The sequence below is a fragment of the Terrapene carolina genome, unplaced genomic scaffold, assembly GCF_002925995.2.
Source record: "Terrapene carolina triunguis isolate 2854851 unplaced genomic scaffold, T_m_triunguis-2.0 Scaffold42, whole genome shotgun sequence".
NCBI classification, from domain to species: domain Eukaryota; kingdom Metazoa; phylum Chordata; order Testudines; family Emydidae; genus Terrapene; species Terrapene triunguis.
Genome location: NW_020664393.1, coordinates 22,878,687 through 22,905,393, shown reverse-complemented (window position 1 = coordinate 22,905,393; position 26,707 = coordinate 22,878,687). Strand labels below are relative to the sequence as shown.

The 26,707-nt window shown below is 39.2% G+C and overlaps 1 protein-coding gene across 3 annotated transcripts in view; it reads left to right on the top strand.

Annotated features, from left to right (window-relative positions):
* LOC112102128 (cytochrome b5 reductase 4) overlaps nt 1–26,707 on the top strand; it is a 72,394-nt gene that overhangs the window by 10,014 nt on the left and 35,673 nt on the right. For 2 of the 3 annotated variants that reach the window (XM_026654371.2, XM_026654387.2), the window contains 8 exons: nt 1,457–1,557; nt 3,479–3,563; nt 8,287–8,328; nt 11,655–11,709; nt 13,177–13,234; nt 13,367–13,460; nt 18,798–18,830; nt 19,921–20,043. In XM_026654371.2, coding sequence (XP_026510156.1) covers nt 1,457–1,557; nt 3,479–3,563; nt 8,287–8,328; nt 11,655–11,709; nt 13,177–13,234; nt 13,367–13,460; nt 18,798–18,830; nt 19,921–20,043 — 591 coding nt within the window. The remainder of the gene's footprint in view (nt 1–1,456; nt 1,558–3,478; nt 3,564–8,286; nt 8,329–11,654; nt 11,710–13,176; nt 13,235–13,366; nt 13,461–18,797; nt 18,831–19,920; nt 20,044–26,707) is intronic. The other variant, XM_026654376.2, reaches the window with a different exon arrangement.

Sequence of the window (26,707 nt, the reverse complement as noted above, 5' to 3'; positions counted from 1 at the left end):
CACGCAACAGCGTTTTAATTCCAGTGTCTTAATAAAAGTGGTATAACTTGTGGCGTAGAAACTTGCCACTGTAGACATATCTTTCAGGTGTAAATCTTGGAAATAAACTTGAGCTAAAAATGGTTCAGTTGTTGAGGACAAGGAGTAGAACAATGTCTCTTGAGAGGATCTGTATTTGAGCAGCTTTGATGTCTTAGCAGGGAGTGACTGGAAACTTTAAATTTGTTAGGGACCCTAGGGCCTGATTTTCAGAGGTGATCTGGAGTAATGGATGGGCAGGACCTCTAGAAATCAGGCCCTAGGTTGAAAGTGTGCTTATTGGTGGTCTGCTGAAGCTCTACGTAGATTTGAAAGTTACAGGGGTTTAAACAGTGTTCTGTACATGTAAACTAATGTTTATTGAATAAGAGTTCATTGGCTCTGAGCATGTGTGTGAATGTAAAAGGTGTATTGGAAATGTTTTGGAGGATCCCTTGCCTCACTGAGTGCATGTCATACAGGACTGAGCATTCTATTGTTAAGCAAGTAGCTGCACATACATGAATTTCTTTTGTTTTTGTAATTTTTCCTAGTAAAAAACCCTAGTAAACGCCATACATAAAACCTCCATTAAAAAACATTAAGATTGTGAATTGAAGCACTCACAAATCTGGGTATGGCAAAGTTATGTCTGCATGTATTATAATAGCTTTAAATACATGGTCACATGTAACTTATTTTCTTCAACATTCCTGCTTTATTATTTGCACAGGTTGAGTGGTGAATGGGGTAGTATTTTGTAGTTAAATAAGGCTGTAGTTAAATAAGGTTGTGAGGTTATTACATGGGCAGGATGTCATGTTGCTGAGGGCATGAAGAAGGTCAGTTTGTTTTGTTCTTTTAAAGCTTAGAAAAATTAAATTCTGTGTAAAGGCGTCTTCCAGGCATTCTTCTAAGCTAGGCATATTTTTGGCACAGAACAGATTTAGTCACTTTTAAATCAATATTCTAAAACAGTCATCTGTTGTATCTTGATTTTAAACTTTAGGCCTTAATCCTGCCTTAATCCTGCCAAGACTTGAGCAGTTGACTAACTTTAAACATGAGAGTAGACCCATTGATTTCAATTGGACAACTCATGCTTAAGTCTTCGCAGGACTGGGATTTTAGGCTGCCTGATATTACTCCATTTAATTAAACAAAATAGCTGTTGTATGACATGTAGCGATATGGAATTTTCCAGTCTGCTTCATTTTAAAATGTTTCTCCTTGTTCATTATTGTATTACTGAGGATTGAAGTATAGTGCAGTAGTATTTCATAATATTCTTTATGCCAAGATCTCTCTGCTGTTTCCCATGACTGAAGAACATTGAAATACCTTAAAATTAAAATTTGTTTTCTCCAAATAAGTTAAAATACACATTTTTAATTAGGGAATTCTTTGCTATGATTTATACCTCCATTCTTTGATGCAGGACTTGTGTATAACGTCACTCCATATATGGAGTATCACCCTGGTGGTGACGATGAGCTAATGCGAGCGGCAGGAACAGATGGCACAGATCTCTTTGATCAGGTAAGAATACTGGAAGGAAATTACACTCACTTTGTTAAAAGGTGTTCTGAAAATTGCACATTTTCTGAGTTTCTTAGGGCATTCGGTGCATGGAGAGGGGAAAAAGGTTATTAAAACATGTTCAGGACTTGGGTTCCAATACAGTAAAGCCTGACCATTCTTCCATTTCCACTTTGGTGTTTTAGACTATAGAGTTGGAGTATTTCTCATGGCTAAAGCTCTGAAGAACCACTGAAAATTAAAAATCCTTAGTTTCTCAAATCCTTTTATAGCAGGAAACTTGCTATTGATCTTGTTTGTAGATCTGACTAATTATCCTCTACTGTGTTCCCACTTTTTTCACTGCATTTAACTTCTTGTCCTTGATTTCAAAGCCCTACATATCTCCTCTAGACTTCTATCATGTTACGCCCCATTTCCTCTTCTCCACCAACAGTGTTGGTCTTGATGCACTGTTTGTCCAGTTGTCCGACAATGGTTTCATGCCTTTTTTTGTACTACTCCTTATCATGGAAACTGTCCCAATTCCAGTCTGATAAATCACTGCCTTTTCTTCATTCATATGACTCCTTAAGATTAACTGCTTCTCTGATGCCCACAAGAACGTAATTCAGCCATGATCATATATATGTACCTAAACTGTATGATCTTACTGTTATATATCTTCTACTTCTTCACCATCCCCTTTCCTGTTCTTTGTTACTCTTACACATCACCTCTAAGCTAGTTTTAGCTCTCTGGGGCGGGAGCAATATTTCCTATTTGTCCTTCAAAATACCTAGCACACTGACTTAGGTCATGTAAACATAATAAAAAATTACAGTAAATAACTATTCAAAGAATCCAGGAGTAACTTTAAAGACTGCTGAATCCAAATATTTGCAAAGCATGAAATATAGTGTACAAATTACAGTATCTCCCATTTTCCGAGGGTCCGGGAAAGAAAGATGACCAGTTGACTTCCAGTACAAAAGACAATGAAGCAAAATAAACATGTAAAAAAATCAAACTCTGATTAATAAAAGGCCCTTAGATATGTACTAATACCTTTGTGGCCCTGATGCTCCTGCCTGTGTTGATTAATGTAGCACGGGGGTGGGCAAACATTTTGACCCGGGGGCCTCATCTGAGTATGGAAATTATATGGTGGCACATGAATGCTTGCGAAATTGGGGTTGGGGAGCAGGAGTGGGTGAGGGCTCCAACTGGGGGTGCAGGCTCTGGGGTGGGGCCAGGAATGAGGAGTTCAAGGTGTTTGAGGGGGCTCCGGGCTGGGGGTTGGGGTGCGTGGGGAGGTGAGGGCTTGGGGTGCAGGCTCTGGGGTGGGGTGGGATGAGGGGTTTGGGGTGCAGGAGGGGGCTCTGGGCTAGGACTGAGGGGTTCAAAGGGCGGGAGGGGGCTCGGGGCTGGGGCAGGGGGTTGGGGCGTGGGAGGAGATCAGGGGTGCAGGCTCAGGGAGACGCTCACCTCAAGCAGCTCTGGGAAGCAGCGGCATGTCCCCCCTCCGGCTCCTATGCGGAGGCGTGGCCAGGTTCCCAGCCAATGGGAGTTGCGGGGGTGGCGCTTGGGGCAGGGGCAGTGTGCGGAGCCCCCTGGCTGCCCCTACACATAGGAGCTGGAGGGGGGACATGCCGCTGCTTCTGGGAGCTGCGCAGAGCCATGGCACGTGTGGAGCAGGACAAGCCCCAGACCCCGCTCCCTGGCAGGAGCTCGAGTGCTGGATTGAAACGTCTGATGGGCTGGATGTGGCCCATGGGCTGTAGTTTGGCCAACCCTGATGTAGCATCTCAAAATTTAACCAGCGTGTTTGAGTCCCCAAAATAAAAACTGACCTTCATTTTCTCACTGTATAGTCTCTCACATGCAGTCAGAATTATAAATATTCTTAAATATATGAAAACTAATCTTTTCCTCCATGCAGGTTCATCGTTGGGTCAATTATGAATCCATGTTGAAGGAATGCCTTGTTGGAAGAATGGCACTCAAACCTGTTGCTGCTACTATAGGTACATTTTATAAAATGGAATATTTTAAAATTAAATAAATTAGAAATTAGATTATTTGAAAGTCTTGGGACACCTGAAACCCTCGGGTTGTTTGAGAGTTGGCCCTCTGAAGTGAGGGAGAAGATTTAGATACCCATATCAGACTTTCCCAAAGCCATCTGTCTATTGATGGAGCTATATTATAAACATAGGCTTCTATACATAGTATCCCTCTGTTTAGCTCCAGTTTGTCAGTCACTGGGAAGCAGGCAGTTCAGACAGATCGTCTTCTCCTTTTATCACAAGATGCTACTTTTAATTGCCCCACATCCTGTGCCAGCTCTGCTGGGGTACTCCCTTTGCATAACCTAGAGCAGTTTGTAAAGCCTCAACTCATTTTCATGTGGTATTTCCATTAGATAATGTTTAAAGCCCAAGATGTCAATTATGGGCTCACACTTCCTAAAATATGCTTTGTATTTTATTAAGCAGTTTGAATAAGCTAACTACTTAGGTGGTAGTGTGTTTCCCTACCTGTGCTTTTTGGAGTTAGTTCAAGCTTTGAGGCTTGTTTGGTCTTTATATGGAAAAACATATTGGAGATATTACTATTTGTTCTGCTTAAAAAATGCTTGCTTACAGAAATCCAAAACTGATCATTGCTGCTTTGGATCACTGGATGAGATAAATAAATAGTCTTAAAAAGTGCTGGTGTGGATTCCCAGGGGCTTCAAAGTCTGTTATATTCCTTTTGCCTTCTAGTAATGATCAAGTGGCTAGTAATAGCCCCCTCACACTCCCCCACCCCAAATATTGCTGAACAGCAGGTACTGTTTTTGAGTAGTAAATATGAGAAAAGTAGTATGGAAACAATGACAGAATTAATATGTAAAACTGATTTTTTTTGTGACTTTAGTTTTTAAGTGGCATTTAATTTACACTTTAAGCAATTAGTCCCATGCATCCGACAAAATGGGCATTCACCCACGAAAGCTTATGCTCCAATACATCTGTTAGTCTTAAAGGTGCCACAGGACTTTCTGTCACTTTAAGCAATGAATCTCTCACTTCTATCTCCTAGTATGGAATGCTAACAGGCATTGTAATCAGGATGTGATTAGTCCTTTCTAGACCTTACTTAAGTTACATCTCTAGGGCCATATTGTTTAATTGACTGTGTGCTTTATATCTACACTTACAGAGGAGAAAGCAGGAGACTGTGTTTCAGTGTTGTATGCAGCTAATTCCACTGTAAAATTTTGTACTTAAACGCTGGAATTTATGAACGAACTGAACCAAACAAAACAAAACCAACTTCCAAGCTAATGCAGTTGAGCTGTGACAGATGAGTTGCTGCCACTTACATTAATAACCTTTTCAGAAGTACATTGGCATAATTAAAAATAAACCAAACTCAGTGGTATCTATTGAATCAATTACAATCTATGGGATGCAGTGTTAAACAGCTGTGGCCACTCGTTTGTTTGCTCCAGTGCCATTTCTTTCCTGTGTTTGTTTGGCTTTTCTTCTTGCTTACTCCACCATGGCATGCTGAAAGCTTGTACTTTTTAGCAATATCTGCAACATAGGACTTCACTTTGCAGTGGGCCAGCAGTATGAAAATGAATAATTTATGTATTTATTTATTTGAAAGAATAAAATGTTAAATATTTTACTTTAAAATGGATCAAGGTGTATTTGCTGAATGTTTATCACTACAAGTAAGTAGCATTAACAGGTCTGCTTTCCACAATCTGCTGCTGTTTATAATCATATAATATTAGGGTCTCTGATAAATACCCTTCAGTCAAGGCTATGTTTGACATTTGAAATATGACAATATTCTCTTTTTTAAAAGTGAACATAAAATAAAAGCTTTTCAGAAGGAGCAATTTCCTTCAGGGGGAAAAAAATAATTTAATGCAGAATGCCATAGCAAAAGGTTTCTTTGCTGTTCTCATCAATTAATAAGTTAGCAAGAATATCTTAGGCCTTAAAGTGTCTGAAAGTTAATATATAGTTGAGAAAATTATCTTGCCAAAAACCTTTTCATTGTGAAGTTGGTGATATTTTTCTAGTCTGTTTAGAGTTCAGTTGTGATCACAGTTTGATGAGTAATGAAAGTACTGCTAGCCCTTGGCAGCAAAGGGCAAATATTAAAATTTCTCCTGGTTTTATCCCAGTTTTCTAGATAGTGATAAAATAGACATCTATTGTGTGTATTACACAGTTCTGAAGGGGTGTTGGAGTATTCGCAGATGGGATAAAAATTAAACACTTATGAACAAATATAGGCTAATGGATTGCAGTTATTCAGTAAAATTACTTGCTGAATTTTCATGAATAATTCTCGTTGGGTAGCTTGTTTGTGAGCAGTTCATGACATACTTGAAATCTGATCTGTTTGATCACCTAAGTAACATGGTCTGATTTTGTTCCCTGATGGAACATCTCTTAGAATCAGCTTTCTATTAGAAATGCTCTTGGAGAGGGAAATTAACTAATTTTAAAATGTGAACTAATATTAGCAGAACACGTTTGCAATATTTATCCAGCTCTTGAAATTGCTACATTAGCACTAATTTATTAAATTATACTGTAGAATTGGTAAATTCCTTCAGTACTTCTCTCTCCCCCCATCTTAAAAAAAAAAAAAAAAAAAAAAAGGAATAGTACCTATTTGTAGCATATACCCTGATTCTACATAGCAATACATGTGATATATGAAGTGATTGTAGAAGAAAATATAGTGTGGCATAGGATCTTCAGATGACATTGTGTGCTGTTTTGATCAGTTTCCTTTTGATGGTGAGAAATGGGTGACAGAGGGTGGAGGATGAATGCTCAGACAATGGCTGAACTAATTTGAAATAATAAAATACAACAAATATATCAAGTATAAAAGACTTTGGAAAATCTTGAGTTCATCTGAAATGTTTTAGAGCAATAATGGAGAATGCTCCTAGAAGACAAATTGATAGTCTTAGAAACAGAAACATGAATTACAAACAGGAGTATACTTGTTTTAAAATTGATCAGTCTATCTGACATATTTTCTCAAAGAAGCTAACAAATGATCTGATTTAGACAATTGTATTACCTGAGGTGGTTAGCTACAGTCATGATCAATAGTCTGTATTACATTTTTCTGAAAAAACCAACTAATGATGCTACATAGAGAGGCTCTTTGGGGATAGTTTTAATACATTAAATATTGAATATATTAAAAATGGGACTAACAAATACACATGCCAGTCATCAGCTGACCTCTTTTTATGTTGTATCTCCTTCCCCACTCCCTTTTCACTTTTTTCTTTAGATTGTGAACTCTTCAAGTCAGACTATCTTACTATATGATTTTACAGTGCCTAACATTCCTTAACTATTACAATATAAGTAACAGCACCCTTATCCTTGAATCAGTACTTGAATTCTAGGACCAAATTTGTTTTCCAAATGTAAACAACACACTTTCCCCAGATGACTACATATACTGTTTTTTATGAAAGATGGTCTGTCTGTGTTATGATTTAGCAAGTATATGACCAGAACCTACCTGGACCATTTTGTTTTGTATCCTTTACTTGTAAAGCCATTACATTTTTAATATGTCTCTGTAGATGTCATATAGTGAAAATGTAAATGAATAGGGAAAACAGTTGTCTAAGGTTTGCTCAAGTAATGTTTTTAGTGAGAAGAGCATTTTTCTACTTGTGCTCAACAGTGAAATGCTTGTTTTGTAGGTTGTGATGTTGGAATCCTATATTTCATCCTTAAAAAGATTTAGAATAAGGACTGTAAATTTGAATGTTTAATCCAAATACGTATCTTTATTATAGGCAGCACTATCAGCCTATACTTAACTTTCTCGACACTTCCCATTATAAGATAGTGTTTTCAGTTATCTATAACTTTGTCAAACTTTAACAGTTTGGGCTAAAACTTTCAACGCTAGGTGTTTGCCTCAGGCTTACATTTTTTAAAGTTTCAGCAAAAATCACGTAGTTGTTTCTGAGAATTAGAGAAAAAATACATTGTCTTGCACATGATAAAAATTCTTACAACCATTTTGTTGAGAAGCTCTAGTGCCGCCATCCTTTGGATCAAGGACTTGAAATTGGGCAGGGGAGTCACTTTTGTGGCAGGGAGGTGCCTTTTGCTTTTTCCATGGAAAAACTGCATGTTTGTCCAAGTTAAAGCCTCAAAAAAAATTTGATTCCACACATGCTTAGTAGAGCCTTGTTAGTTTGGCAGCGAAATTCTCTGAAGATTCCATCTGCGCTAAATATGCTCCATCCCAGGACTTTCCCTGTAATTGCCTGTGCAACCATAATTCAGCCCCCTTGTGTATATGCATTATGATAAAGTCTTTAAATACACGATCACATTTTTTTTCCATGGGATCTCTGCCTCATTAGTACATTGGCAACCATAATTCTGACATTTTCTAACTTTTGAGGGATTGATTGTGAAACCTTAATTTTCTTCTAAACGTAGTGTTTTGCATGCAATATATAAAATAGCTAAAGGACTGAACATTTCGTTTTGGCTGTTTTATTTCTTGATCTTTAAGAAATGTTATTCTGGTTAATCTGTTTGAATATTGTGTTGTAACTTGATTCTTGATTCTTATTTAGTTTTCCATGACCAAAGCTTTTTTAGTCAAACATATTTGAGTACTGTGTCTTAACCGTAGTAGCTGTCTAGTATTTTGGTCATTGTTGGCTTTCTTGCATCCTTGCAGAGACTTGCTGCGCTCTACCTGAAGAGAAGAAACTCTTAAATGGTAAGTTTTCAGATGGTAAGAATTTGAAACTTAAACTAAGGAATATCCAAAGAAGTTAATAGGAGAAGCAAACATCTAGTTCAGGGGTTCTCAAATTGGCAGTCGTGACCCTTCGGGGGTCACAAGATGGTTACATGGGAGTCGTGAGCTGTCAGCTCCGTGGGGCTGACAGCTCCTAACCCCCATTAAATTAACACCCCATTTTTAATTTATAAGGGGGGGTCACACTCAGAGGCTTGCTGTGTGAAAGGGATCACCAATACAGAAAGTTTGAAAACCACAGCTAGCTGGTGAACTCTGCATTATACTTTTCAATCTATGGTGTTGCTGCAGTAGAGACTGTTGGAGAACTCTGAGAATTACAATTCACAAAATCTTAGGTAGGATTTGTGAATTTAGCACTGAAAGATGTTTCACCCTAGAGAAGTTTGCTTTTGGGTTCTAAAATTCTGAGTACGGCTATACAAATACAGTCTTAAATTGAGATGATATCAAAGATGAGTTCATCTGCTCTTGCCTGCTTTGCTGCTTTAATGATGCTCTGTCCTCCTGTTTCCATTTGTCATCTCTGATTTGCATATTGTCTTATAAAGTGCCTTACAATATTCCAAAATAGTTCAGAGTGATGAGTTTGGTAGGGCAATGACTCTGTAGGCAAATGGAACAGGCAGTATGCATTCTGCAGTAATTAGTTTATTCACAGCCTTTGGAACCTGTTTTACTGAGACACAATGTTGGTTGGAACATAAGGTTTATCAACAACTCTTGTTAGAAAGTGCTGTGGGACTTTTAAGTTGGAAGTGGAAAAAGGGAGTAACCCCAGTTTTAGCGATCATGTGAGAAATGTCCCGCTTAACAGTTCATCAGCTTTCCTGTCCCATTTTGTTCATTGGAGTATCAGGTTTGGGTACAGCTATAGTGATCCAAATTCTCTTCTGTCTGTGCACTACCTTCTGCCAACTGTGAATTGTTGCTTGTTAAAGTCATACCAGACATCTCGAATGACTTCACTAAGGCATTAAGGGGTTCAACTTCACTAATACACTACATATATTGCAGTACCCTGATACATGTGGAAAAGTAGCTTACACCATGAATAGGCCCATTGAAGACAATTCTATTACATTACAATACTTGTGGAGTAAAGTACTAGTCAGTATTAGCAAATGTGGGGCAGTGGGGTTTGATAGAAGTGGATGGATAATTTAGAGCATGTGAAGTGCAGAGTTGTCAAGGAAAATTCCATTTTTACAAATAAGTCTCAATTGTAAGATATTTAACTCTTTTGGATAAAAACTGTGTTCCATAAACGTAATTAGAAAGGTCAAGATTAACATGGTAGTAATTTTTTTTAGATCATCTTCAAAGTTCTGTTCTTGCTGTAGCTTCATTTGTAATCCAGACAAATTCATTTTTGTTATATATGCATGGAGTTACAGAACCCACAAATATCACACCAGAATTGTTATCTTGTTTGCTGGAGTATATATAATCCTTACAATGATATAATTTCTAAACTAAATAGGAAATGCTTCTAACTTTAATAACTAGAGTCTGATTTCCCCCCCCACCTTCCCAATTTATAGGTTGTTAGATACAGAGTTTTTAATAATATGGTATCAGTGTTTCCATGAGGGCCTCAGTTGGGGAGCAAGCCTCAGATTTAGTGGGTGGTGGTTCTTCTTTTGGAGGAATATTATTTTTTAGCCCCAGTCTGCTGTGGCAGCTGCTGTATCACCTGTGATATATAAACTGTTCAGGAGCAAATGCATAATGATTTGCATTTATTTCGCACATGGTGTTCCCTCCTCAGTTAGTCATAGGTTTGTAAGGCCAGAAGAGACTGTTACGATCTAGTAGTTTGATCTCCTCCATGACATACACAACTTAATTTCACCCAGCAACTTCTGCATCAAGCCCAAAATATCTGGTTGAACTAGAGAACCTGTTACATGATATTTGGTTTAAATGGGAAAATGAATACATTCCCTAGTTACTTATCCCTGTCCGGTATGCATAACCATCTCTGGTTCACATGGTTTGTTGTTTAATGCATCTGAAACTGATTTTGAAATTAAAAAATGGGCAGTTCTATCTGGAAAGGAAGCATGATAGATCAGAGCACGCTCTGTTCAACGTAATCTTTGTTCTTATCATGAAAGTGCGTAAGAAAGTACTGGCTATGCATCAAGCTAATTTTAGGAAAACATCACATTGGTTGCTCAGGGGATTGGCCTTGGCTGGCATAAAATCCTTGCTCTTGTTTTGATAATAAACAGCCATCCACAGCAATAACCATTCCTTCCCAACTCTATTGTTACCCTTCTGCCTAGTCTGTTCCACTAGAAATCCTGCCCTCCACTTGGTGTCATGGACCACATAACATTTCAGGCTGTTCATTTTTCGCCGTGCCCACAATGACGCAGTTCAGCTTCTTTTTAGCATCAGTGTTTAGGAAGGAGAATTGAAATCACTTTAACCTATATTCTCATTTCAGATTGTTGCCTGAATATTATTCTCTCTGTCAGAGATCAGTATTGTTGCTCTCCAAGAAAACTGAATGGTGATTGTTCTCACTATTAGTTTCTCAGACTTTGGTCAAGGTCACTGTGATTAAAAAGTAGAAAAACACTAAAATGAAAGCTGTTTATAAAAGCAGCTAGCTGAATACTACAAAGATCTCTAGCAAGATGCTTAGTGTAAAACAAGATTTAAAATGCCTGGAAGTCTCTGCTTGGCTTACTGAGGTTAAAGCTGAATTAGTGTATGACATTAAGTTACATACCTGAAAGTCACTATTTTATTTTATTTTATTTTATTTTATTTTATTTTATTTTTGGAACTCTGTAAACAAACATGTCTAAGTCTTGTTTGGGTAAGTTATCTGGGGCTAGCATTCTAATGCTTCGAAAATTAAATAAAGTAAAATATAAGAGGTAGTTAAGAACATGCTTATACATATAGCTACAATTACATTCCACTGGTTTCCCAGAGCACATGCCAATTCCAGTGTAACTTGGAAAGCTCATACACCAAAGTGTTTTGTGGTGTACCAGTTGCATGGAACTCAAGTATGTGAAGTGGAAGTTAGTTTTTGGGGGGCTTGGGACTCATTTCTCAGGGGGACAATGGCTAAAAAGCTTGTGACTTCCTGATTACCAATGGAAATGCAAACACCAGGTATCAAGGAGCTATAGCTATTGCATGCATTTAATTTTAAAACTTTCTGGATTTCATTCCTACTAGGAATAGATTTAACACTCTTGGATGGGTGACAATCAATGCAAATGTGTTAATAAATTCTGTTGTTGTTGGGTTTTTTTTAGGCATACTTCCTAAAAATAAAGTATTGGATACTTCTTCCAAAGATTTAACTCCAAGGTATTGATCTATATTTTTATAGTACACTTTTTGTACACATTTTGTCAAATAGTGTATACTGTTAGCAAATACAGAGTGTACGCTAATCCATAAAGCTCAAAGTGCTTTATGTAGGTGGGTATGTGTCATTATCACATCTTACAGATAGGGAAACTCATGCTCAGTTAACTTAAATGTTTTGCTCGAGGTCCCACAATGAGTCTGTAGAAATGAGGGAGAATAAAATGTATATTTAGTGACTTTGCACTAGCTGCTGCCCTATGCTGCCTCCTACATAAATATAAAGTTAGTTCTTGATTCAGGATTCCTCCCTATTTGTGTTTTTCTATAGTGCAATAAATATTATTTACTTCAAATGTAGAAAAATTCAACAGTATCCAGTATTTATTTTGTTAAAGTATGGAATTTTCTGATATGACATTTTTTTAAAGGATGATGGGTAAGTGCAATATACACTTTGAACTATACCCACCAGTGTATGATGCTTTGGAGGTTCCCTGTGTAGCAGTACTGATGCAGTTCTGTGGCACAAGGGAAGATTGGCTCCATATAGGCTAGTGTAGTGTGGGAACAGAATACAATGGAATATACATGAAGTGGCCAATGGGACTCTGATTACATTGATCTAATTGCTAAAAGCCCAAGGAACAGTGACTGCAGGGGGCTGTTTGCATGTCCTGTGCACTGTCTGCCAGTTGGGGTTGATTCCATTCCCACAACCATTTCATTTTTCCCCTTTTCCTAGTCTACCTCAGGGTTTGTGCAATAAGTTGTGAATCCTATCATTTGGTATGGGGACTGAGGTAAATAGGGAAGAGAGGACAACTCAGACAGACTACAAAAAGAACTAATCTACTTGCAAACATTCTCATTTGCAGTAAGTTTCAGGGTTTTGCTTTCTTGTCCGTTAGTCTAAAAGATGAGTACGATAATGTAAGATTTAAACTCAAATTCTTGTCCGAACATAAATACTGTATATCTAATACTGAGACATCCATCCTAGAAAGGGGACAGGATCCATGGAAATGAAAATAGGGGTGAGAGTAGTAATATTTATTCCACATGGCCAAAAGAGTCCTCTTAAATGATTTCTATTCATCCAAAGAATGAACTGCTCACTTTACGCAAATGTCTATAATCAATAACCAGTTTCTTTAAACCAGTCATGTGCAATTGTATACACATTCATACAGTTAGTACAAAGTTTATGCGCATTCTTGCCTAATCGTACTTTCTAATAATATGATTAACTATTATTTGCTAACTAGTGATGGATAACTAGAGTTCCTGTTTTTTAATGTTGAATAACCTTTCTTAAAATAATCAGTTTTAGACTTCTCGTCAGGATATAAAAATATATATTTGGTATATTATTTCATAGAAAGGTCAGCTTGGAAATTCTTGCCATTTAAATGTATTTTTTATTGGCTCGCAAGAATAATTCCTTTTTTTCTTAATATTTTACAGCTATGATTGGTTCCAAACAGATTATTTGGTCACTGTTGTCATATATACTAAACAAAAGGTAAATGCATTTTATCAAAAGAGAAGAAATCATGAAATCTTACTGTGAATGTCGCCAGATATGTTCTGTGAGTTCTTCAGCATTGTTCTTATGTTCAAAAAGTATTTGAAATAATTTCCTTTTCTATATAAGGGCATGAATTCAGAAATGGTGATAGTTGACCATCAAGATGGTAGACTGAGAATAGACAGCATTCTGAGGGATTATTCATATCTCTTGCATATTGGTAAGTGCTTTAGTTTTGCTTTGAAAAACATTAACATTGAATTCTATCATTAGTTTAATTTTACTCCTTCTCTCCCTGCCCCCAATCTAGTAGTTAGTGCATTTGTGTATTTTTGTATCTTATGCTTCTACATTTCCCATCATCATCGTCATGTTCCTATTACGCCTCTGGCGTTTAGGGCAGTGACAAAGCTCCTCCACGCCTGTCTGTTTCTGGCAAGTCTTTCAGTGGTTCCCCAGCTGTGCCCTAGGTTTTTCAGCTCGACTTCCACCAGGATGGATTTGATTTAAATCAAATTGATTTAAATTGCTAGTCAGGAAGACTCGATTTAATCATGGATTTCTACCATAAAAGTGCATTTTTGTTGGTTGTTATAACCTTAATACATATTCTTCACAACTCAGAGATAGATGTAGGTTTCATTTTTAGAAGGTACACACTATACATTTTTAAACAGTGATTTTTTTTTAAAACTTTTCAGATTAGTTTTACAGCTATATGAGAAAATGAATGATTGTTTGGTTATTTCATTTACCAAAGGTAATTGAAGCAGATATTTATGAAGTCATTGGGAGGTCAACTATCTCCAATTCAACAGGTTAATTATTAATATATTGAGGATTTTCTTGCCTTTCTGAATTAGGAGGAGAACATCACCAGACAGACATTTAAGTTGTTTTATTTAACTAAAACAACGTTATGTATTTTGGATTTTTTTCCTTCGGCAGCAAACATATAACATTTTAACAAAACAAGCATATGAATTTTTGAATCTAAACATTCAAGTTTTTTAAAATCAGGTTTGTTTTTGTTAAAGTTGTTTTTAACTAAAATAGTTAAATATTTTAAAAAAAAAAATTAAATCGGCTATGTCAGCCAGGTCAACATGAGAAACATAAAATATTGGCTTCTGCAGCTAACTCCGTCGTCTTCACCTTCATTTTCCTGTTTGTTCATAATCTGGAAAAGAGAAACAAGTTTTCCTGCTTTTTCAGGTCCCAAACAATTTCTCAATTTGGAATGAATTAGTCCAAAGGAAGAACATATTCTTTCTACACCGGCAGAAGAAGCTACTGCTGTTAAAAGTGAGATTATCACTTCAACCGTCTCTGAATCCAAGTGCTTATGTGACTTCCACCAGTTCACTGGTGTGACTTTCTTTAAAACATCATCAGCAAACATATATTTCTTGAATGGTTTGCCCTTAGCTCTGAAGTTTATTATAGTTGGCATTATGGAGGGATGATTGCTGGATGTCCATGTCATAGCCAACTCCTCTTCTTCAGCAGTTAAGGTTTGACCCTGGTACCGAGTATTGAGAATATTTGCAAGAAAATGAGCTGGAGATAGTGCTTGTCCCATTTGTTTTTTTAATGCTTGTAATTTAACTCTGTCATTGCATATTTCTCTTTTTAAGACCTCACTCAGTTCCTTCCAAATTTCAACAGCGTCAGCAATAAAACAGCTATTTCCCTGCATTTTGTTCAAGGCTACAGAAATAGGCTTCAGGATACTCAGCATGTGTTCAACATTTCTCTTAAGCTCAATGTTGATAACTTTGGCTGTGTCAGTGCCATCTATTTTTTCACGATTTTGTTCACAAACTGTCATTAGATTAGGCCAGTTCTTGATATAGTGCTCCAAACAGTCCACTACTGAGTTCCATCGCACGTCTGGTGGGAGAGTTAGCTTGGTTCCTCCCACTTTTTTCAGAGCAACTGCTGCAAAGTGGTTGTTACGGAAGTATTTTGCAATTTCAACATCATTAGCCTTTATTTCTGGAACACTGAAGTCTTTGGCTAGGAGGTGCATCAAATGAGCACTGTATCCGTATGTTATTAGCTTGGGACTCTCTTCACACTCTCCTAAATTTCTTCTCATCTTGGATACATTTGCAGCGTTGTCTGTGACCAAACTACGTACTAGACATTTGAATTTTTTTTCACAGTTTGTTATAGCTTTTACTGCTACTTCTTGTCAGTACTACTGTGTGTGCATTTCTTGATGTATCAATTGTTTCTGTAAGGAAGACATTCCCTTCTTCTGTTGTCTCACAAGCCATATACAACAGGATCATTGTGGACATTGCTCCACCCATCAAGACTCAGGTTAACAATTTCACCCTCTAGACCAGGGGTCGGCAATCTTTCAGAAGTGGTGTGCCGAGTCTTCATTTATTCACTCTAATTTAGTTTCATGTGCCAGTAATACATTTTAATGTTTTTAGAAGGTCTCTTTCTATAAGTCTATAATATATAACTAAACTATTGTTGCATCTAAAGTAAATAAGGTTTTTAAAATGTTCAAGAAGCTTCATTTAAAATTAAATTAAAATGCAGAGCCCCCTGGACTCAGGCAGTGTGAGTGCCACTGAAAATCAGCTCGCGCGCTGCCTTTGGCACATGTGCCATAGGTTGCCTACCCCTGCTCTAAATCTTTTGCACACTGCTCAATTTCTCTTTCATGCACTTTATCCAGCAGTTTTTCTGCGACATCTGCTCTGTTGGGTGGACTGTATCCTGGTCTTAATGACTGAACCATGTTAATGAACTGTGGGTTCTCAATCATACCGAAAGGAACGTTTGTTGCATAAACAAACCGGGCAATTTTTTCATCAATTACCTCTTTTTGTAATCTGCTGGTTCTTATTACAAGGGCCGGCTCCAGGCACCAGCCCTCCAAGCATGTGCTTGGGGCGGCACCTGGAGGGGGGCAGCACTCACCCGGGGAGAGCGGGGCCCCGGCCGGGCTCGCCGCCCTCCTCCCGGCGCTCCGGCCGGTCGGGGAGAGCGGGGCCCCGGCCGGGCTCGCCGCCCTCGCCCCGGCGCTCCGGCCGGTCGGGGAGAAACGGGGCTGCGGCTGGGCTCGGCGCCCTTCCCTGCTGCACTCCCCGCCGGGGGGCGGCGAGAGGCTTTTTTGCCTGGGGCAGCAAAAAAGCCAGAGCCGGCCCTGCTTATCACAAACTTATCTGTGGTTGTTTCTGGATGATGGAGATTTTTTTTTTCTTTTTGCTACAGGTGATATACTGTGGCTATGTGTCACACATGATGTGACTGAAACACTATAATTGCAGATAACTCTGAAACTATAGAAAATGATGGTGATCTTGAAGGTGGATAGTCTTCAGAATCCTGTATATTGAGGATGGATTCTCCTAAACAAAATAAGTCAATGCAGTTATTTAATTATTGTTACCGTACTGCTCATTTAGTATTACTCATTGCATTCACTGACACCCAGTACTATATTAAAGGTGAAATTGTAAAAGGAAGATCTGCCTATTTCAGCTATTTATTTTGTGTCACAAGTGCATCTAAAATGATAGTACCATAGAGTAACAACTATATTTTTTGCTCAAACATGAGAATTCAAGAATAGTCCAGAAGGAAGACAGGCAGTCCTTAAGAAAGAAGTATGAAATAAAAGAGTTTACCAACCTGAAGATCCTGCATGTTCAGACACGTTCCTTTCATCATTGTCAACGCAGCTTCCTCGTGAGAAGGGACACTTCTCATGATGTTGTTTCATTCGGGCAACCAGGCCTTGCATTTCTTTGTTGCACTGTTTGCATTTTGCACGCATGCCTGTCTTACCCACAGGTAGAGGAACTTCATTAAAATATTCCCAAACTGGGTCTCTTTTACGGCCTGTTGCCATTATAGGTTTTCCATTTTAGTGAGAGAATGGTATGGTACATCTCAAATCAATGACGTCTACACTCAGAAAGACCTCAAGACTTCTGGAATATGCTGCTCAAACTCTACTGCCTGTCCCTCCCTTCTCACATTTATCTCCAGACTTCTTCTCTTTGTCCAGATCTGTTCCGCCCCCAACGATCTCCTGTTCATTGAACTTTTTGAAACTTTGCACTTTTAGAGGGAGATAAGGGATTGACTCTGTGTACACAAATTTGCAGAGGGACAGTAGAGTTGAGGTCTGTTGTTTCTCACCTCTGTATATTACTTATTTATTTAAAAACATTTTTGCTGTTAACAAGCATGTTATTCCTGGAGACACAAATCCACAGTTTGAGAACTGCAAATCTTAAGTATCTCTGATGGTATCTTCTAGACTGAGCACTGAGCCCCATTGGGTAGATCGAAAGATTAACCTAAATAATCTATACAGAAGCCCCTGGAACCCTGTAAGATTGGGTCCCTAATCTATGAACTATTGGAACTCATTTACAAAACTTTTCTTAAACATTACATGAATATATTGTCTCATACTATAGAATTAGAATTTATAATCCCTATTCCATGATGAGATATCTTTGAGCTATAATGTATCTTAATTAAAACGATCTTTAGATAGGTTTTTCCCTCAAAAATCCGATTTAAATAAAAAAATTATTATTATTATTATTATTTTTTTAAATCATTGAATGTATCCACCCTGGCTTCCACAGCTCTTTGCCATGTTTTCAGACGGCCTCATTTTCGCTTGCCTTCAGGTGTCCATCTTATTGCTACTCTGGTGATGGAATCAGTTTCCATCTGAAGCACATGACCGATCCATCTCCAACGCCTCCTGGAAATGATAGTGCTCAGATCTTCTTGGCTGCACTGTGTCAATAGATCTTGGTTTGAGATTTTTCTGAGCCAAAAGATATGGAGGATTTTTCTGAGGCAGGTTGTATGGAATGAAGATAGTTTGGACATGTACTTCCTCATTCCCCAGCATTCTGCACTATAAAGTAGTGTTGAAAGTACGCAGCTCTGATAAATCTTAAGTTTGGTTTTGGTGTTGTATTTTGATGATTTCCAGCCTGTATTTAAGCTCCTGAAGTTGTTCCTGGCTTTATTGATTTTGTTCTGGCTATCCTGGCTACATTTCCCATACAAGATGTTAATTTATATCCTGATACTCTGGAGTTAAGTAAATTGTGACATATTTGTCACCTTACAAATATTAATTTACAGTGAATGCTTAACTTTTTGCCCTCTCATCTTTGATCTTAAAGTTAATTGAACTATTCACATACATAATGTCAGGCAATTAAGACATGAAAGGGAATTAGTATCTAGAAGCTAATTTGGTTACATTGTTAAACTTCTAACAGGATATTGGTAAACACAGACAAATACACTTAGCATCTACACTGGATTTCTATTACTATAAGTGAATGGTTTACTGATTGCTAGTCTAGTACATCTCTTTGAAATTCACATACAAGTGAATTGTCTGGATACAATTGTAATGCTTCTTAAGTTGTTATGGGTCATACACAGGTTGGCTGGTCTGTCAGTGTCACAGATGCTGATAACTATAGAAGGAGAAGGCAATTTGATTTCCAATTATATCTAAATAAGAGGATGTGCATTTTCTTCATTTTAGAGCTGAGTTATGCAGTTCAAGAGGACATTACTGGTAAGGTGTTTCCTCCTCTTCTCCCTGTTCTCTACCCCATTAATGTCAAAACATGAAAACTTAAGTCTGTCTACTTTGTTCTGCCCTTCTCCATCTGGCTAGCACATATTTAACAGATAAATGATACCTTTGCCTATGAATAATGTTTTGACACAGCACGCTATTTTGAACAGTCAAACAAAACTTAAATTTTTTCAGTATTGTTGTATTTGAAGCCACAGGAATGAATGTATCATTTTCAAGAGATTCTGCATGGCACTAATGTCATGCCAATATTAAGAATATAGTTCTAAGAAACAGTAGTTCAAAAGAAAATATAACTATGTCAGGGAAAATCTTGGTGTGCTGGAAGAGAGCCTCCATATTTTTTATGTATGCATATATCATTTATAATGAAGGACTCTCCGTAAAATTAGACCAATATTCAGTAAAGTAGTTGGAGAGTGAACATAGTGTTTGTGAATTTTTTAGAAGTGTTCTATTTAAGAGTCAGGTAGGGCCAGCTGCCTTCCTGAACTGTCAGCTTTCTTGAGTCATCACAATGGACGCTAAAGCTTTAAAGTGAATACATCTAGATGCCTTGGAAATACTTAAGTTAGAATGTCAGCATTATTCTGGTCCCCAGAGGTATCTTTAAAATGTGTTCCTTAGTAATTAGAAACATGTTCTGTAGTATATTTTCATACAGGACTTTGCATTAGATTGGATTAATTAGTTTTTTAAATTAATCTGCATATTAAAATATAGTCATAAAATAGAGGGGCTTGTCTCTTATGCATTACAGAAAAAGTGGTACTATGTATCAATAACTGGTAACTCTGAAATCATGAGCATTAACTTTTTGACCAGGTGAGCAAAACGTACTTGCTAAATATACAGTAGATGCGTTATTAGTCATGCATACTAAGCTATTGTTTTTAATAATATACTGAAGCATGTCAAGGAAATTTGACATTTTAATGTAGCAGAACAATTTTGTATATTTTGAGAGGTTATTAGATACTAGTCCTTGCTGAACTTAATTATAATGAAACTAAATAAAATAACTTCCTTCAAAATTTCACCAGAATTTTTTTTTTTTTTTTTTTAGTACACATTGCTGAAAAAGTGGGAAAGGTGGAGATTGTCCTGAAGAAAAAAGATAATATTCCTTGGAGTAAACTGGGACAGCCACTCAACAGTCATAATTCATTTATCAAGTGCACAGACAGAGGTAAATAGTCTCATTTGTTATACAGGACAGTGCGTTTCTCTTCTCAACAACATTTGAGGCAAGGACCTTCCAAACCTATTTTACCAACTGGTCCAAAATAGGATTCCCAAGGAATGGGGGACAGATCTGTGTTGTCTCCCTTGCCTTTTATAGTCAAGCCTTCAGGCTAATGTAAAGAGATTTTTCTGGTCGAGAGTATTACACCTGAGGAAATTCTGTGCCAAAAAATAAAAATTATGTGCACAATATTTTAAAATGCTGCAACATTCTGCAAATTTTATTTGTCAGTAAATAAATGTCGCTCTAGCGCATGGCAGTGGGAGCACAGGTCACTGGCTGCATTGAGGTGAGAGATCACCCTGAAGCTCCCACCTCCCCGGTACAGGGACTCGGCAGTGAGGCTGCACCCGACTGTGACACAGCTCCGGGAACACCCTGGGGCCCTGCCCCTCTGCGCCAGGTGCACCAGGTGTGGGTGGGCTGGCTCAGCTCTGCAGGATCCATGTGTGGGGGGGATCCAGGCGTGGGGTGAGAGGTTTCTGTGTGGGGCACTCTGGGTGCGGGTGGCTCAGGGAGCCCGGTATGCAGCATCCCCTCGGCAGCAGCCGGGGCTCCCCTGATAAGCAGGGCCATCGAACCGTCATCCTGACAAGCCCTACCCACCTATACCTGGACTCCCCCGATGAGCCCCCCACACCCAGATCCCCCTCCCCCCTCCCGCTGAGACCCAACCACCTTCACCTGGATCCCCTGCAGAGTCCCATTGCCCCTGTACCCGGAACCCCCCAACGAGCCCCTGTGCATCCAGATCTCCCGCTTCCCACCGTGATTCCCCTATCTCCTTTTTTTCCCCATTTCATCCCACTGCCCCATGTCCCATCCCTCACTCCCACATTCTCCTTCCTTTGCCCTATTAATGTGGTCTGACAAAGCCAGTGGAAAGCGACTTTTGAGGCACTCAGTACCTCTGAGCTTATGTTTCTTATGTGAAAGCTCATTTTCCTGGTGGTAGTGAGTTCAGCTTCAGAATGTGTTGACTGTTCCTCCCTGAGATCAGATTTTATAAATATAAGAGATGGTGCTCGTAGCAAGAAAACTTGTCTCAATTTTTTAAGTGGAGATACGCTGATTAACCAAGTTATTCACTACCTGGAATATAACCTGAGTTGTAACCTTTATTTTTAATATTTCTGAACTATACATTATTAAAATAAAATGGGATTTTAAAAAATGAAAAAATATCCTCACAGGCCATGGTCATTTCACAAATGGCCCTGTGGATGAAACCAGGGGAAGGGATAACTATAGGCTGGTTGCAGAGGTCCCAGTCTGAATCAGAACAATTGCAACAATTTTTGAAGACCTATTCCATAGATGTACTGAGACACAAGTGTTTTTGACTCCCGCATGATGTGTGTAAAGTCACATGAGGCACAAGTTGTGATAAATGAAGGGGGGGGGAGAGTAGCTCCCTTTTATGGACACCTGGCCAGCCAGTAGCTATAAAACCCTCTTAGTAGCTGTTCTCTAATTGCTCTACCTGTAAAGGGTTAAAATGTCTCACTGCTGTGCACAGGTAAAAGGAAGTGAGTGGGAACCTGGCCAAAAGAGCCAATGGGAAGGCTAGAACTTTTAAAAATTGAAACGACTCCCCATTTGTCTTGTCTGTCTGTCGTTCTGTTGTTGAGGTTGACAGGACAGAGCTATGCTGTAAGAGCTTGGGCCCAGTATGAAGAAAATCATTAGTATCATACCTAGAAACTGCTCATTTAAAAAACCCCTGATATGTAAGTAGATCAGGAAATGTCTAGGAAGATGTGATTAGGTTTATTCCTTTTATTTCGTTATGGCTTGTGGATTCCTCTGTGCTAACCCCCAAAAGCTTTTGTTTGCTTGTAACCTTTAAGCTGGACCTCAAGAAAGCTATTCTTGATGCTTAATCCTTGTAGTTGTTTTTTTTTAAACCTAGCAATAGCTTAAGTTCCTAGATATATTTTCTTTCTTTTTTTATTAATAAAATTTACCTTTTTGAAAAATTACTTAATTCAGATTTAAAACAATGTAAGTTTCTTTTCAGATATAACTGTAGGGATAAAAAAAATCTATGGACAGATTGGGAAACAGTCATGCTGTCTTGAAATATTATATTTCATATTTGATTTTATTCAAGATTGGCCATATGTATTTTGATGGCATTACTGGTGTGTTCCAGTGCAAGGACCATATTGCTTCAAATGTTTCCATACTATCATATAACTTGAATGAGAGATCCTGTTATTGGATGCAAGGTTACTCAGTTAGGTAATGGTCTCTAAACATTGGTAGTGGGCTTTCCATTTATGCTGTCTCATTTTTTCCAACTATTTATTGTCTTGCTGTTTGTTTCCTGTTGATTACATCATGTAGTGAAGAGACATTTTCTTTAATAAAAATTGCTTTGGGTTTAATGGGAGAATTTTTCTTGTGCCATATAAATTCTGACTTACATTGCCACATAATATGCAAGCATTTTCTTGCTTTTGGTTTGTTTCTGTAACATTTACTTGTTTGAATTTTTAAGCAAGCTTCTGTTATGCTTTCAGGGTCTTTCTATATAATATTTATTTTGTTTTAACTGTAGTGGGAATTGAGATTTGAGACTCTTGTTTGCACTTGTCTGATTTTTTTTTTCTAGTGGCTATTTACTTGTATGTATATTCATTTTAAATACCTATCTATAAAAAGGGGAACAAGGACAACCCAGGGTATTATAGACCAGTCAGCTTAATTTCAGCATGTGGAAAGATAATGGAGCAAGTAATCAAGCAATCGGTTTGTTTAGCACCTATTAGGTAATAAGGTAATAAGTAACAGTCCACATGGCTTTGTCAAGAAAAAATGTCAAACCAGCATAATATCCTTCTTTGTTAAGTAACAAGCCTTGTGGATAGGGGGAAGTAGAAAATGTGATATATTTCTTTACTTTAGAGTAAGGCTTTTTATACTGGCTCACATGACCTTCTCATAAACAAACTAGTCTGTATGAACTTATTATAAGGTAGATGAACAATTGGTTGGAAAACCATACTCAGAAAGTAGTTATCAATGGTTCTTCTTTGAGTGATGTCCATATGGGTACTCCATTGTAGGTGCGGCAGCACACCCTGCGTCTGGGATTGGAGATCTTCATCAGTAGTGCCCGTCGGAACACACATGCGCACCTCCCCCCTTCTTGCTGTGAGCGGGACGTATATACAACACTGTGCAGTCTGACCACCAGTTGCTTCTCTACCGCCTTTGGTCTGGGAGAGAATCCACAGCAGACCCTGCTTCTCCCTTTGCCTCCTTTGATAGTGCCTTACCTGTTAGTTTTAGTGTAGTTTTATACTTTCTTCTTCTTTCCTCTGTCTGCAAAAAAATGTTTTTTTTTTTGTTTTGTTTTTGCTTTGCCTTAATTATTACTTCATAGTTTAGGTTTTTCTTTCCCCATTTCCTGCCCTTCCCGACCAGGAAGCCTTTTCCCTCACCCTTATGCCCAGAACTCCTGAGTTTAAGAGGTGCATCTCTTGCTTGGTCACCTTCCTGGTAGCAGACAATCAGCTGCAGTGTATTCGCTGTCTGGGAGAGGGACACGTCCCACAAAAGTTTTCCCACTGCCATGACTTGACAGCCAGGGCCAGAAAAGACCAAAACATTTGGTTATGACTTCTCCTCATGGAGAAATCACTGCAACCAGCAGCGGACACGGCCTGGACTCTCCCCCTGTGTAGCTTTCACGCCCTGTGGATGTCCTCCACAGATGCTCATTCCCCACGTCTCTCTCTTAGGGAAAGTCATCTCTTTCTCGCTCTGATGAGAAGAAACAGGCTCCCTCCTCACTCTCTGAGGCATAGCCTGCCACAACACCATTCCCTGCGAGGTCAGTTGCCTCAACATCCATGGACAGAGGACATAGCTCCAGGATGTCCAAATATCTCTGGTACTGGAATGAAACAATGGTCTAAAGACCCTAATTGAGCAGATTTACAGCCCTCTGCACCGTCTCTTGGCTCTGGAAACCGAGACAAACCAACTTTGGGAGCTACGGCACTGACAAAACTGCCAGCACCAACGTCTCTTTTGGCATCAACCAGGACCTCAGCACCCACGAAGCCATCGGCATTGAACAAGTCCTCTGCATCAATCAAATCCTTTGCACTGAGCAAGACTTCAGCTCCACCTATTGGCTGCTCAGGAGAATGTATTTCTCCCTCGGCACTGAGTCATGCACTGGTGCCGATGATGCGCCTTCCTCCTCCCCAGGAATTCAGATACCCTAAAGACCTACTTGTATCTGACATGCCTGAGTCATCATTGCTCAGACACAACTTCTCCCCACTCCCATCCTTCTCTCCAGACACATGCCATTCTTCCCTTTCTCCTTCGAGGACGGCACCTCCCTTTCCCAGTGATGAGGATGAGAAGAGGAGTGCTTCATCATGTCTTTTTACTCAAGACAGGCGCAAGCAACTTCCTCTGCGTGTCCTCACTATTCACAGTCCATACCTGGACCAGAACCCTGGCATGGACAACCGTGGATGCAACCCCACATTCCATTCCCTCCACGTTGGCCATACTGGGACTCCTGGGTCATGTACAGGGCACAGTTCAGGAAGCCTCTTGTGGAGCAAAGCTGGAAACCTACATCTTTGCCTTCTCCATTAGTTTTTTGACCACCAGAGACTGAGCCTCCCCCAGTAACAGATGAAGAACAGGAAGAGGAAGCTCCACCAACACTATTTCTCCTCCTTTTCCCCTGATAACCTTATCATGACTCCACCTTCTACTTCTGCTGACGACTTCAAACTTCGTCCGGATTCCTTTGGAGAAAGTGAAAGATCAGCAACATAAATTACTTGATATCCTGCACACATCTTCCTCATCCAAAATAGTCCTATCTATTAACAAGGCCCCTCCTAAAGTTCTCTGGCAGACCCCGGCATCTATCCCTCCCACCTGAAAACGGGCGGACAAAAAATATTATGTTCCCGCAAAAGATATGGAATTTTTTTTCTCTCATCCCACTACAAATTCCTTAGTTAATACGGTGCAAGAAAAAGGACGCCAATATCGATCCACCCATCAGGACAGAGACTGAAAACGATTAGATTTATTTGGACGCAAGACTTATTCATCCGCCATGCTCCAATTTTGCATCTCTGATTATGAGGCTCTTATGGCTAAGTACAACTACCTCAACTACTCTAAAATAGAGGAACTCTGCCAAGACCTTCCTGATGCCATGAAAGAACAATTCCATCCGCTCATATCTGAGGGACACCTTTTGGCCCATACAGCCTTAGAAGTCACTCTAGACTCTGTGGATACTTCTGCCCATTCCATCGTGACTGCCATAGTCTGCACCTCTCTGGCCTTCCTAAGGAGGTACAAACTAGTGTGGAGGGACCTACCCTTTGAGGACCTCAAATTATTCACGGAGCATATGAATGATTCACTACACTCCCTTAAAGACTCCTGAGCTACTCTCCGCTCTCTCAGTATTTACACATCAGTGCCAAAGAGACACCTGCAGAAATACCAACTTCCCCCATGATCACAACCATTGCAGTACACTCCCAGTGGCACTATGACATTCAATGCTGGTGACAAAAGCCCCCTACCAAATGCAGACAGGTAACTCCTCAATGGGCTTGTCATAACTATAAAGGGAAGGGTAACAGCTCTCTGTGTACAGAGACTCCAAATCCTTTTACCTGTAAAGGGTTAAGAAGCTCGGGTAACCTGGCTGACACCTGACCCAAGGACCAATAAGGAGACAAGATACTTTCAAATCTTGGGGGGGGAAAGGCTTTTGTGTGTGCTCTTTGTTTTAACGGGTGGTTCGCTCTGGGGACTGAGAGGGACCAGACATCAATCCAGGTTCTCCCCATCTTTCTAAACAAGTCTCTCCTATTTCAAACTAGTAAGTAAAAAGACAGCAAGGCGTCTTAGATTTACTTTGTTTTCTCAACTTGTAAATGTACCTTTTTACCAGAGTGTGTATCTTTGTTTGCTGTACTTTGAACCTAAGACAGAGGGGGGTCCTCTGAGCTCTTTAAGTTTGATTACCCTGTAAAGTATTCTCCATACTGATTTTACAGAGATGATTTTTACCTTTTTCTTTAATTAAAAGCCTTCTTTTTTTAAGAACCAGATTGATTTCTCCTTGTTTTAAGATCCAAGGGGGTTTGGATCTGTATTCACCAGGAGTTGGTGAAAGGAGGGTGGAAGGAAGGAGGGGGGATGGTTAACTTCTCCTTGTTTTAAGATCCAAGGGGGTTTGGATCTGTGTTCACCAGGGAATTGGTGAAAGGTTTCTCAAGGCTTCCCAGGGAGGGAATTCTTGTGATGGTGGCAGCGGACCAAAGCTAAGCTGGTAGATAAGCTTAGAAGTTTTTATGCAGGCCCCTACATTTGAACCCTAAAGTTCAAAGTGGGGATCCAGCCTTGACAGGGCTACTTCTCACACACCTCTAGCCAAACAACAATTTTGAAGGTGTGGTCAAGATACCTTCCCCTGTTTCAGTCACACCAACCATCTTGACGTCCCACCCGTTTGGCAACTGATTAGCTCCGCTCTTTCCATCATGGAGGCTAAATACATCGGACTGGTGGGTTCTAGAGATCATCAGGGAAGGATACTTCA